The sequence below is a fragment of the Naegleria gruberi genome (genome assembly GCF_000004985.1).
Source record: "Naegleria gruberi genomic scaffold NAEGRscaffold_1, whole genome shotgun sequence".
In the NCBI taxonomy this organism is placed as follows: domain Eukaryota; phylum Heterolobosea; class Eutetramitea; order Acrasida; family Naegleriidae; genus Naegleria; species Naegleria gruberi.
The window spans coordinates 151,801-165,018 of NW_003163326.1; the positions used below are offsets into that span (position 1 = coordinate 151,801).

The 13,218-nt window shown below is 33.5% G+C and overlaps 6 protein-coding genes across 6 annotated transcripts; 4 read left to right on the plus strand and 2 right to left on the minus strand.

Annotated features, from left to right (window-relative positions):
• Positions 1-1,219: 1,219 nt before the first annotated feature.
• On the plus strand, positions 1,220-1,696 carry NAEGRDRAFT_29491 (uncharacterized protein; the record flags this gene model as incomplete). The annotated part of the gene is made up of 1 exon (XM_002682984.1): positions 1,220-1,696. A coding segment is annotated over one exon (477 nt), but the record flags the coding sequence as incomplete, so codon positions are not given.
• Positions 1,697-2,544: 848 nt separating this feature from the next.
• NAEGRDRAFT_56420 (uncharacterized protein) lies at positions 2,545-3,238 on the plus strand (the record flags this gene model as incomplete). The annotated part of the gene is made up of 1 exon (XM_002682985.1): positions 2,545-3,238. The coding sequence occupies one exon, from the start codon at positions 2,545-2,547 to the stop codon at positions 3,145-3,147; it is 603 nt and encodes a 200-aa protein (XP_002683031.1). The 3' UTR covers positions 3,148-3,238.
• NAEGRDRAFT_61127 (RING finger domain-containing protein) lies at positions 3,198-5,743 on the plus strand (the record flags this gene model as incomplete). The annotated part of the gene is made up of 2 exons (XM_002682986.1): positions 3,198-5,618; positions 5,675-5,743. 2 exons carry the CDS (start codon positions 3,198-3,200, stop codon positions 5,741-5,743), a joined length of 2,490 nt encoding a protein of 829 aa, XP_002683032.1.
• A 304-nt stretch (positions 5,744-6,047) lies between these two features.
• On the minus strand, positions 6,048-9,668 carry NAEGRDRAFT_61128 (DNA polymerase alpha catalytic subunit; the record flags this gene model as incomplete). Its single annotated transcript, XM_002683332.1, has 1 exon — positions 6,048-9,668. One exon carries the CDS (start codon positions 9,666-9,668, stop codon positions 6,048-6,050), a length of 3,621 nt encoding a protein of 1,206 aa, XP_002683378.1.
• An 872-nt stretch (positions 9,669-10,540) lies between these two features.
• On the minus strand, positions 10,541-11,668 carry NAEGRDRAFT_77677 (uncharacterized protein; the record flags this gene model as incomplete). Its single annotated transcript, XM_002683333.1, has 2 exons — positions 10,541-11,267; positions 11,318-11,668. The coding sequence occupies 2 exons, from the start codon at positions 11,666-11,668 to the stop codon at positions 11,100-11,102; spliced, it is 519 nt and encodes a 172-aa protein (XP_002683379.1). The 3' UTR covers positions 10,541-11,099.
• A 429-nt stretch (positions 11,669-12,097) lies between these two features.
• On the plus strand, positions 12,098-12,988 carry NAEGRDRAFT_61131 (uncharacterized protein; the record flags this gene model as incomplete). The annotated part of the gene is made up of 1 exon (XM_002682987.1): positions 12,098-12,988. One exon carries the CDS (start codon positions 12,098-12,100, stop codon positions 12,986-12,988), a length of 891 nt encoding a protein of 296 aa, XP_002683033.1.
• Between the last annotated feature and the right edge of the window lie 230 nt (positions 12,989-13,218).

The window sequence follows — 13,218 nt, forward strand, 5'->3', positions numbered from 1 at the left end:
TGCCATCTATGATAGTTGATTGTTTCATCATATCCATTTTACTTTTATTAAAAAAATATTAAAAATGAAAGGGTTCAGTCTCTCTCTCCCTCTTGCTAAAGTTGTTACGGTTGGCGAGGAGGTTGATAACCAAAATGTACAACCTACAACAATTACACAACAAAATTCACAAATAGAACCTAATATTGCTTCTGTTCCTTTGATATCAAAATTGAACATCTCTTTAAATATGTCAAATACTTCAGCACAAAACAATATTTCTGAAGATGAAGGCATGATACAAAAACCAACTGATTCTTTTTTTTCCTCTATATCTATTGATAACGAACCAGTAGAAATTGAAAACATCGCTAAACTTTCATCATCTTCATCACCATCACAATACACTAGTAATATTAAAATTTATGAATGTTTTGATGATTCTCCTTTTGGTACTGATAGCAACAAACCTTGGAAGAAAGATTTTAAATGTAGAGCATTTCCTCTTTTGAATGGAAAAGATTCAAAATTTAAAGTATCATCATGCTATATTGTCATACATTTATTCCAACACCTAGATCAACAAACCAAGAACCGTGATGAGACCAGGGATGAAAATAACTTTAAAATGATAGAGCAATTATTCACTTGGGGAACTATTGGCTCATTTAAAGATCAAAGTTATCATGATCTGTCATTCACTCCTCGTGGCTTGGAACATCCATTTTCTAGTTCAAGAATTGATCAAAACAACAGGTTTAACTTTGATTTATACGTATGGTATGGTAAAGAATCAACCGATTTTGTAAAGAGTAGAACTATTGAAAAAGCTTTAAAATTAGAATCCCAGTTACAACAACCATCAATTGTAGAGAGTTTATTCACATCCGGAAAACCTCAATCTTTTGAAGATTTAATCAAATCTGGTAATGCTACTTATCCTTCTAACGTGCCATCAATTTCAATATCAAAAAACCATCACTTACTTTCCCGAATTAGATCTTTAATGGTAGGAGTTAATAATATCAACAAATGTAAATTTTTGTTTGATGAGTTATCTACAACACCACCCGATGAAAATTCCAATGAGAAACTCAACAGTTTGCTACAATTACGAAAGCGACCAATGGCTGGTGTTACTAATCATGAGGATTCACTAGAATCTCCAAGAAAAAAAGAGAGAACCCAACTAAGTCCTATCAATACTCGTGAAGTTGAACATGTCGAGGAACCCAAAGTAATGAGTGGAAGAGAATTAGCAAAAGCCTGCCATTATGTTTGTTCTAAAATTACTGATTTCCTATTTCTTGGAAGCGCTGCTGTAGCACAAGACAAGAAGAAATTAAATGATAACGGAATTACTCATATAATTAATGCAGCTGCTAGTGTTTATTGTGATAATTATTTCCCTAATGATTTTACTTACTATTCTCTCAGCTTATATGATGATCCTAACGAATCTATCATTGGTTCTTTTTATGGAGTTATAGAATTTATTGAAAATGCAATCAAGAAAGGCGGTAAAATTTATGTACATTGTCAAATGGGAGTTTCCAGATCATGCTGTTTATGTATTTCATATATGATGTGGAAATATAGAATGAACTTTAATCAAGCACTAGAGGATGTGAAAACAAAGAGAGCATGTTGCTCTCCTAATGCTGGTTTTTTAGTACAACTTACTCAATGGGAAACAATACTAGGATTGAGTGATAAGTCAAAAAAAGAACCAAATGCATATCTCTATCGCATTAGTCCTCTAAATAACTTTTATGCCATTCACAAAGAATTAGTTCCAAAGCTATGTCACAATACTAGACATTTAGATTCAAGAACATGTTTCTTGCTTCAATCAAAGAGTCATTTGTTCCTTTGGGTTGGATCACAAAGTACAAACGAACTCTTAGAAGCTGCCAACAAGTTTATTGAGATATTGAGATCATACTCTCCTAATTCTTTGAATGCATGCATTCAAATGCAAGAAGGTCAAGAAAATGATGAATTCAACCAAATTTTAAATTCTTTAGAAATTGATACTAGGCGTGCCCCTACCGAATATCAAGATTTAAAGTATCTTCAAATGACACAAGAGGATGCTATGGAGTTAATGAATCAAATTAAAACAACATCTGGCGAACCTGTTGATCCTGAAACTGAAAAGGAAATGAAAAATTACAAAACTGGAACTTTGTACAGTTATGAAGATAGATCATTTAGCGAGTTTGATTATTTTGATAGTGAGGATATTTTAGATGATATGTGTTATGTTATGCTGCCTGAAAATGAAGATCACATTCTTGTAATGATTGGTTATGATGTAGATCTTGGTGATGACAGTTTGGATGATAGGGGAGAAGAAATTGGAGAGCTCTTTATTGCATGGAAAAAACTACCTGAAAGTACTTCCATTAGGGTTTGTGAAGAGGATGATCCTGATTTCTTTAGGTACTTTAAGAATGGTTAATAACCCACAACTCTACAACTCTGTAAATTACTTAAACAACAATAAATACAAATCAATAATGCTATTTATTGTTGGACTATGTTCTATCAAACAAAATAAAAATGACCGACTCCAACAACAAATCTCTAACACCTCTTTCCGAATTTCGATTGAGGAATCCGAGAGATTTTATAAGAATACAAACAGAAGACATACACAATATGTTTTTTGAGTTGAGGAGAACGGAGCAAGATGCAGACAAAAGATTGTTTTCAAATTCAGAAAAATTATTAAAACAAATGCAAGATCTAGCCGAGGAACAAAAGAGAGTTCTTAGTGGATATAACTATAATGCCTTGGTGGAGGATAATCACTCAATAAGGAATGAAATTGTAAATAGAAGCCTTGTAAAACAACAAGATATTCAAAGAAGACATTCTATCAAGAAACTTGAAAAACAAATCAGGCAAGATCATTCTAGATATCAACGAGAAGACCAGATTGACCAAAAATCAGAAGGATTTTTCAGAGGAGGTCAAGAAAATGGAGCATTTCATGAAGTTGCATTTCTTAACTTGAAAAACAACAATATTCAGGCAACCATTGATACAAATTTTCTAGACAATACATATTTTGAAAATTGTATCGAACAAGAAAACAGTCAAGAAAACAAAACACCTCCTATTAGAATGTTTCATTCCAAGAGTCTAAGGAGGAAATGCTAAGTAAATAGAACACATTTAAAAAATACAATCAACTCTCCCTTGCCAAAAACATGGGAAATAATAATACATCGTCAAGTACAGTTAATGCAAACAATAACACCATCTCCGTAGGGTCATCAAACTATCAAAATTATAATGTACAAAGTAAATTTCATCCACAGCAACAATTGCAATTATATTGCGAATTTATTCCTGGAGATGAAGTGAGAGTAAAAAGACCTTTAATCTCCAACAATAACATCAATTTACCAATCTCTAACCCCACTTTAAACCCACAACAAGCTACAAATATTTATCCAAGTTTTGAATCTTACGATTCCGTACTACCAACCCCATCTCAAACATACATCAACAGTAATACGATCCAAACATCTAAAAAGAACCCACAACTCAAGATTGGAACAACAAAAACAAGAATAGTGGATGATTTTGTGATGGTTGATCCAGGAAGTCCTGCTCTTAACCCACCAACAACTACTTCAATCAATAATAATGTCACACTATCTGATCCATCGAATATTAGATATGATATTAGCTTTCAACCTTCTTCCTATCAAACACCTCAGAGTGTACATCATGAGAGTTTTTATTCTTCTTCAAATTCTTTCAACAATTCAAACCCGAATCAAAATTCAGGATATTACGGACAGCCTGGAGGTACTCCAATCACTGGCAAAGAACATCCACAATATGTTATGCCACCTCCTCCAACTGGTGATATTTACCAATTTCCACAGAATCAAACTTTTAGTCAAATGTCATACTTTTATCCTCAACTATTTAGTGCTGAATTTTACAGCTCTAACCACATAGTTAAAACTGTAAATGTAAAAACAGTTCCCACAGCAACTTTTGGACAATACACTTCTGTTGTGGAAATTACTCTTGAAGATGATCCTTATAAGCTAATTTTCTATTCCAACGAGTTAGAACAAATATTTAATGAAAAACATCATCAAAGAAGAGTTGAGTATAGGATCATAGAGAGATATGTTCAAATGTGTAGACAAACTCAAACCTATTTATCTACATCTAATTGTACAATACCCATTATTGATCCTATCCCAACAGTTTTGGACCTATACACCGAGCATATAAAGAAAGGTACAGCTGTTGTAAGATTGGATCTTGTAGGAATAGGACTTGGTGATGAGGATGCCAAGGCAGTGGCTTGGACCCTACTTCCACCTTGGTCTATTGGTTCCTCTGTAAGAAGATTGAATTTAAGCGGAAATAAGCTGACATCTAAAGGAGCTCAATACGTTTCAAACGCCTTCATGTCCCCTTCTACCCAATATTTGAAAAATTTTAATAATACTGGTTCATTTTCTGTAAAGGAGCTAGATTTGAGTTTTAATAGAGAAATAGGTTTAGCTGGAGCTCAACATTTAGCAAACATGTTATCAAAAAATACTTCATTGACATATGTAAATTTCGCTCAGACTGGTATAACTGCTGTAGGATGTGATTTGATAATATCAGCACTTATTCAAAACACAAACTCTTCTGTAATTAAGTTGGATTTAAGACACGACCTAATTGGAGAGGATCAGATAGCAAAATTGTGTACCTTAGTAGAAAAAAGAAATTGTTTGTGTTTTCTTGAAATTTATCCTTATAAGGAGATTTCAATGAATGATTCTTTAGAAGATGATAATGATGGATGGTTATCATACGATGGATGGGTAAAACACTCACTATTAAGAGAATTACTGGAAAAAAATATGGACTATATGAAGAACCATCCTAAAAAACTTCAAAAGAAAGCATCATTAAGTATCAACAAAACACCAACTGCTTCGCCTTCTACAACAGATACTAATGTTGAAATATTAAGCTCATTTATTAATTCAATGTTTTCCACTACCACTAAGGTAAACGAGGAACCAAGTGTAACTAATAAGGAGATTGATGACACAGAGTTATCATTCGATAATGATATTTTTAGTTTGAGCGTTTCTGATCCGCTGAAAAATGATAGAGTTGTAAATTATTTAAAATTGGCTGGAGACGAACATAATCACATGCCAATGGATGATGGTTCTAGTGTCATTACCTGTTCCATTTGTTATGAGGATAATAGACCAACAGATGGTACTGTTTTCTTCATGGAGGATTGTGAACATAGATTCTGTTGTACGTGCATTTATGACTATGTTAAAGATAAGATTCAAAAAGGAGAGGTGGATAGTATTAAATGTCCAGAATGTGATAGACAATTAACGGTAGTTGAAGTCAAACAGATTTTGAGCCAAGGTAGAGTTAACAAGATATCCCAATCACATTACTCACAAGCAGAAGATGAAAATTTGTTCAGCAAATTTGAAGAATTTTCTCTAAAGAGAGCTTTAGGAGGTATGAAAGATTTAGTGTGGTGTCCAAATCCAAAATGTGGAAATGCCATTATAGTAGAGAGTCCAAATATTAACTCTGACCTTCCCACATCACCTCTTCCTCTATCTCCTTCAACTGTAAAACACAAACCCCACACAACACAAAATACTTCTCCTAATCCACAACTTTCTAGCTCTTTCCGAAAGAAAATGCCAGCTATCAAAGTGCATTGCTCTCATTGTTCTTGGGATTCATGCTCTAAATGTATGCAAAAATGGCATGCAGGTCTGACTTGTGAAGAAAATGAAGAGCGAACCAAAACAAAACAAGACGAACAATTCAAAGAGTGGATGAAAGATCAAGGGGCAAAGGTTTGTCCAACATGTGGGGCCGTAATTCAAAAAACTAGAGGTTGTAATTCGATGCTTTGTACTCAGTGTAACACCAAGTTTTGTTATTTTTGTGGTAAATCTTTTTCAACTTCAGAAAAAGAGCATTACAAAAGTTGTTATAAGTGGAGTCTATTTGGATTTAATTTATAAATATTCAGGATTTACAGTGTAAATCTAATTATCAACGCTTACAAGTTTAAATAAATCAGAAAGGTTTACCATTTGTCTGGCGTTTCTTTGTAGGTATTTGGAAACATGTTTGTAGATTTTGCCAAGCTCGTCTATTTCTTGTTTTTGCATTTCTTGTACAACAGCTTTCAATTTTTCTAATGAAGAATATTGTTCCTTGTCTATTTTCTTGAAAGTTGCTTTTACACAGGAAGACCAATCAAACATACGAGCTAAATATCTCAATCTAACCTGCAGATCTTGAGGAGTAAAGGTTTGTTTGACAGATACAACAGATCCATTAAAAACGCCATAACCCCCAGGTTGCATAGATATAACATGAGTCGATGAATCCGAGATGTTGGCTCTATAGTTACTAGCAGAAGGCTTTAACTCATTTGAGTAATATTTCTTGATGAGTTCTCTAATATTTAGTTGTGAAAGATTGACAATTTTGTTTGTGGACATTCTAGATTTGCAATGAGGACAATCAAGAATGGTAATACTCTGCATCATGTCTGTATCTGTTGTGCTAATAGCATTCGTCAAAGTTGAAACAAGGTCAAGGTTTACCTTGTTCGAACAGTGATCACAAGTAAAGTTGACAGGTAGTTCAATACCTTCAAATTCATCGTATTCTTCCTGCCTAGAGAGTATTTTATACTCTTCCATGTTATCATCGTCACCATAGCTAGTTCTGAAATATTTCTTCTCTAGTCCCAAGCATTCGGCTATCAGAGCTTTGTCTGTTTGTTGTAAATATTCACACAAACGAGAAACTGGAGGGAATACTTGTTGAGCAAGATACCATTCATAATCAAGTTCCAAATTATTATCTTTTTGCTCTGCTCTGAAGGTATCTGGATGAACAGCTCTTTCAGAAACTTTGGAGGAAGAAGTACCATCCTTTCTTAAGGTGATAACGAAGGGAATACGTTGATGCAGTCTAACAGCTTGACCATTTCTTCTCATTTCTAAAGCAACCTGAACATGAGGATGATTAATGGCATCTGTATATTGTTCAGGTTCTTTTGTGAGTGCTGTTGTGAGAATATATTGTTCAAGTGGAACTCTATTATTTCTTACATCGTCAGCAATTTCTCTAAGGTGGGTATGGATGTTAGCAACTATTTCTTCTGGTGTTGGTTGTGTTTGGCAGTCTACAGGTTCATTTGGTCTTAATATTTGATCAATAATGTATTGAGAAACGTTTCTAGAAAGATCACACCAATCTCTTCTGACCATATCAAGGCCTTTAAGTTCAAGTTTTGGGATAATTGTGCCTTGCTTATTTTTAGTATGAATTAGGGCACCATATTTCTTCTTTCTAAGGAGTAACATTCTTCTAAATAAACCATCAATATCAATTTCCAATTTTCCTTTACCTTTTCTAAAGGAATTGTTAATTTCCTTTTTGATTTCCTCACCCTTAGATAGAGCCTCATCATAGTTTGTAGTGTCGGTGGCAATCATAACAGAGTCAGTATCACCATAGATAACGCTGAATCTCAAACTATTCTCAATTAATTGTTTAGTTTGAGTCAAAATGTTTCTTCCTTCTACTGTAATTGATTCTGCCATTTGCTTGCAAAAAAATCTACTAAAAGTAAAACCTAAACAACCATAGGTAGAGTTTGCTGTCAATTTCAAAGCACGTTGACGCATGTCATATTGCCATCTTTGTACACCAGTTGCTTGTTCCATTTGTCTTTGAGCTTGTCTTCTTCTTGAAAGTAGTGTTTCAATAACTAGAGGCAATACGGTTTTATCATTCTTGTGTTCCTCTCTCTCTTCTTCAGTGTATAAAAAATTAGAGAAACAAATATTATTTTCCAAAATGATAGATGGGTAAAGAGAGTTGAAATCCAAAAGAAGTACATAATTGTGATGAAAACCTGATTTAGGATCTAAAACTAAACCACCAGAATATTTTGGTTTTCTGCCACCACGTTTTCCAAAAGCACGTGATTTGTCTGGCAAAATATATTTTTGTTTGTAGAACTCATGAAGCAATAGATACTCAATACGTTCACTTCTAGATCCAATGAGAGTTCTATTCCATAAATTACCTGCTGCATTTGTAAGTTCCTTGGTAAGAGGGATTAAACTTAATTTTTCCATCAAATCCATTGACACTTGTGCATCATGTTCTACAAAGGCACAGAATTTTTCTACACCCTCAACACTTGAAAAATATTTTGCTGTCAGAATCAGATTACCATCATAAAGAGGATTACGAATATCCTTCTCGAGAGGAGTTTCTCCCAATTGAGAAACTCTTAAATCTTCAAGAGAATATGACTTTTCTCTTAAGTACTCCTTAACAGCGATATATGTATCACATACTAATCTACCAGCAAGAGACTCTTTTTCAGATTTGGTAGACTCATTCATACCTCCTGGCAATGGTTGAAGCATAGGATATCGACTTAATCTCAATCTGCCAACACGAGACCACAAAACTCCATCTGTTCCCTTAAGAGCTTTCCAACGTTGCAATATAATATCAAGTTCAAAACTAAGGAAGCTGTGTCCAATATACATATCTGGGTCGTACTGTTGAATTTGAGCCATCAAACGATTAATGAGGGATGTTTCATTAAATTCTAGTTCTATTCCATTAGAGTCAACTGAATTGTCATCAACTTTTCTGGCAACAATGAACTTCTTTCGTTGACTTTGCTGACCGGTAAAAGAATACTCTTGAAGTATGCAACAAACAGCAACTATTTCGTTAACTTTCTTTTCTTCGTTGTGGATAGTTTTAACTTTCAATGACATTAAAACCAATGGAGGTGGTGATCTATCATCATTGATAACAGAAATATTTGTTGGTTCATCTGTACTAACTTCAAATTTACACCAACTCAATTGACCGGATGATTTGACATGGAATTTTTGAATAGAAAGCCATGAAGGTCCCATCAACTTTCTTTTCAAAATAAATTCTTCCAATCCACTAGTAGTTGCGTGGAAAACCTTGCTGAATAACTTAGAACCTCTAAACTCTTGTAAATGTGGTTTTAAATTCTTAACATCAAATATAACAACTTTAACCATGGTAATGCTCTTGTTGTATGGTACATCAGCATCCTCAAATATGTATTTTCTTTCCTTGAATTTAAAACCAAATTTCTCTGGTGAAATTTTCAATACTTCAGATAATTCTTCTTGTATTCTTGATTCTTGTTCTTGATTGACAAGTTTTGCCTCTATTGGCTCACGAGGAAGAAAATAGATAGTTTTTTGTACTTTTTCAAGTCTGACACAGCAACTGGCGTAATTATTTGGAAGGGTTTCGATTTTACCAAACAAAATAATTCTACCATCAAGTTCACAAGAATCAACAAAATAAAAATCCAGTTTGCTCTTTCCTTCTAAAGAAAATCCCACTGTCTGATTCTTGATGAATTGGTCCTGTTGTTCGATGAAGGGAATTTTGCTTTTAAAATCATCAGGAAGTATTGAAATTTCTTTCACATCACCCGATTTTGTACTACTAAATAATTTATGTCTCTTTTGTTGAGGGGAGGCTGATATTTCATCCTCATCGCTCATGGCAGAGGTGTTTACATCAAAATCTTCCTCTTGCTCACTGTCACTTTCTTCGTGTGAACGTCTTTTCATTTTTTTTAACTGATTCTTTTAAAAGTGTGGCGGGAAAAATGTGGCGCCAAGTTTGTTGTAAAACAAAGCAGCACTTTAAAAGACTTTACACTAATTGGAAAATTGAATAATTATAAGCAAATTCTTTAAAAGTAAAATATGATATCTGATTCTTGTACGTTATCTTGAAGTTTTTAGAGCAATCTTAAGGCATTCTAACAGAAAAAAATGGAAGATCAAGCCGAAACTTCACTGCACTATTTTGAATTTCAATCTCCTCTAAATAACAATAACTCTTTGACATTTGTTGATATGACAAAAGATGTTGCTTTCAAAATTAAGTACGAAGGACATAAATGTTTAAAAGTTAACAAACACTTTAGAAACAATGAGCTTTTTCAAAATAACTTCTTTGTCTTTAAGAATGAAGATTCCAACGATTCAAGCTCATTTCCGCAACAAGAATGTGAAGATTTTAATATCTTAGAACCATCAGCCAATCAACTTGAAGGAGTATCAAGTATTTGTACACAAAGACAGAAGCAAAAGTCTTTCGATGAATCGAAACCTTCTCAAGAGAAGCCTTGTTCGTTTACATTCATTAGTTCTTCCCCTCACAACAATTTTACTGCCAATTACAATACATCCTTTGAAAAGCAGGCCTCAAAGAAAAGAAAGCAACAGTCCTTCAAGAATCAAGTTGAAACCTCTCCAAAAAAAAGGAAGAAAAGAAGAAATAGTGTGCATGCTGCTTCTGATCATTCAACCAAAGATAATAGAAAAAGAAACAGAGCTGGAAGTTTGGACTCTTCTACTTTCTATTCAATTGACCAAATTAATTCTTGCACATTTCCAGAAGATGAAGCTAATTTAGATAGCTCATACACAGATTTGAGAGAAGATCATGGTTTAATTTATTCACTCCTATTTCCCACTCAGCAAGAAAATGTCACAGAAGATCATTTCCTTCCAAACACTCCTTCAATTCAACAGAACGTCGATCTCAATTTTAATGAAATTGATGAATTATTGAATGACTTTTCCATGGTGTCAGAATTGACCCTGTCTTCTAATGAACAATCTCTTCATTCTATTGATAACAATCTCATTGAAGAAGCTACTGAACTCAAAATACTGAATTCAGACGAAGAATTCTGTGGTGATACTCTTATTGATTTTCAGCACGGCGAGGAAATAATTGAATCCATCAACAATTTACCACCACTCTTCGATATTCAATCAGACTTAATTGAAGAGCACGATATTTCTGATCTAGATACTCTCTTTGCAAATATTGAAAATAGTTTATAAATTAAATTCAAGTCAACTTTATGTCAATCTCGTTGTAAATCTTCAAGTTGTTTTACATGTTCTGCCGTCTCACGTATGACCTGTTTTCAATGAAAGGAGGATATGATGAGTGAGGTTGTGATGATCATTAAAATTCATCAATTATTCATCATCGGAAAACTCGTCATCGCTGTCACCATCACTATCATCATTATCGAGGCCATTACCATCCTTAGCATCCTTTTTTCTATCTTCTTCAGCCAATTTTTCTGCTTCTCTCATAATATTATGTTGTTTTCTAAGACTCATTGTACTCATTTGTCTTTCCAACTAAATATTTCCACAATAATAGGTTAAATTATTTAAATTTTGAAACTAACCTCTTCCAAACTTTGAATTTCATCTGCCAATTGTTCATCACCAACTAACTTATCATCATACGACTCACAACATTTGGCACATTTTTTCTGTTTTTTGGCACAAGCATCACAGATAACGTGATAGGCCAGTGTGATAGTTTTTTGTTGACAAACATTACATCTTCTTGGTTGTGTTAGTGGTTTATACTTTCTGTAAGCTTTCTTCCATTCAATAATGTCGTGACATCTTTTACAAAGTCCAACATTCGGAGTAGAAAGAATTTTAGCAGTTAATTTAGAAGCCTTGTTGTGTTTGAAAGCATAATCGTTTTGGTGGCGAGGTTTTGGACCATCTCTTCTGATTTGTGTCATTTTTATTAATATCGCAAATTGCTCATTTACCAAACATCAACTCAACAAGAATGATGAAGAAAAAAAATGCTTTCTCGTTATTGTTCCGATAACAATGAACTAGAAAATAAAATAGTTGAAGGAAATAACCATCTCGATAACAAATCATACCAGTTGGCTTTAGATTGTTTTAACAAATCATTAATTTTATATAATGATCATGTAGAAACAAGAAAATCTAATCCAATAACAAGTCCATCTTTTACGGCAACAACACTCTTGGCTGTTATTTACTACAAGGTTGGACTTGGTCACTTTTATTTAGATCAACAAGAACAAGCTATTCCGTATTTTGAAAAAGCAATTGAAAGCGATCCTACTGGATATGCCAATGCCTGTACAATGCTATTTAACTCATTATGGAAATTGAACAGTTGTGTTTATGCAATAATGGTTGTTCATGATTTTTTAAATAACTTCCCTCAAAAGAGGAAAGCTATTGAACCTATTTTGAATAATTTGAGAGAATCAAAGTTTTGGTATTTAGATCCAAGACTAAGAATTGTAAAATTGTCTCATGATAATTATTGTGTACAAGCTATTGAGGATATACCTGTTGAGGAAGTAATTAAAATTTATGATGAGAATGGAGAAAGAGAGGAATATAGAGGTGTCACAATTGTAAAAGATTCATTACTCTGTCATGATCAATTTATTACAGGTGCATGCTTATCATCAGATGAGAGTATTGTTACTGTTGGTATTACTCTCAAACATTTGATTCAGAATTTAAAGAAATTCCAGAATGCATTGAGAGGATTACATCCTAGAAAAATTGATGAGGCTCCTAAAATTTTTGACAAAGAATGGAGAGAATTCTTTTTCGAACATTTACAACTCGTAAAACAAAATATTGGTATAAAGGAGGAATTTGAAGGTATGTCACTGGAAGAAATTGAATATCTTGAAAACGACAAGGAAAGGCTTGAGGAAGTACTCAGACTTACCATGGCTATCAAATTGAATGGTTTTGTAGGAGGTGTGTATGGTTTGGCGTGCCTTTTCAATCATTCTTGTGAGGAAAATTGTGAGAAAATAGATGAAAAAATCGTAACAACCAGAAATATTAAGGCAGGAGATTTTGTTTGTTTAAATTATATGGGATTTGATGATACATTGGGAAACAGAAGAAAGTATTTGATGGAACACTTTGCCTTTGAATGTGAATGTTCTAGATGTCAAAGAGAAATAATGGCAGGTATGTCTCTAGACGCTGATGAAGAAGCAGATGATGTTATGGAAGAGCAAGAAGTTACAGTGACAGAAAAGGATTTGGAATAAACTCACATTTTACTTTAGAAACAGTGTTACAAAATGCAAAGGATTATTTAGATCTCTCCAATCAGAATTTACAAAATTAAAAGTGGAAACAAGACAGTGACTGGTTTTAAGGACTGTTGAATATTCAATCCAAATTGGGATTGATTTGAAAGCAGAACCGCCACCTCCTTTTGCTTCAGGTTCCTTGTTGAACAATTTCACTATATCAACATTTGTACTTGTAATAGAAA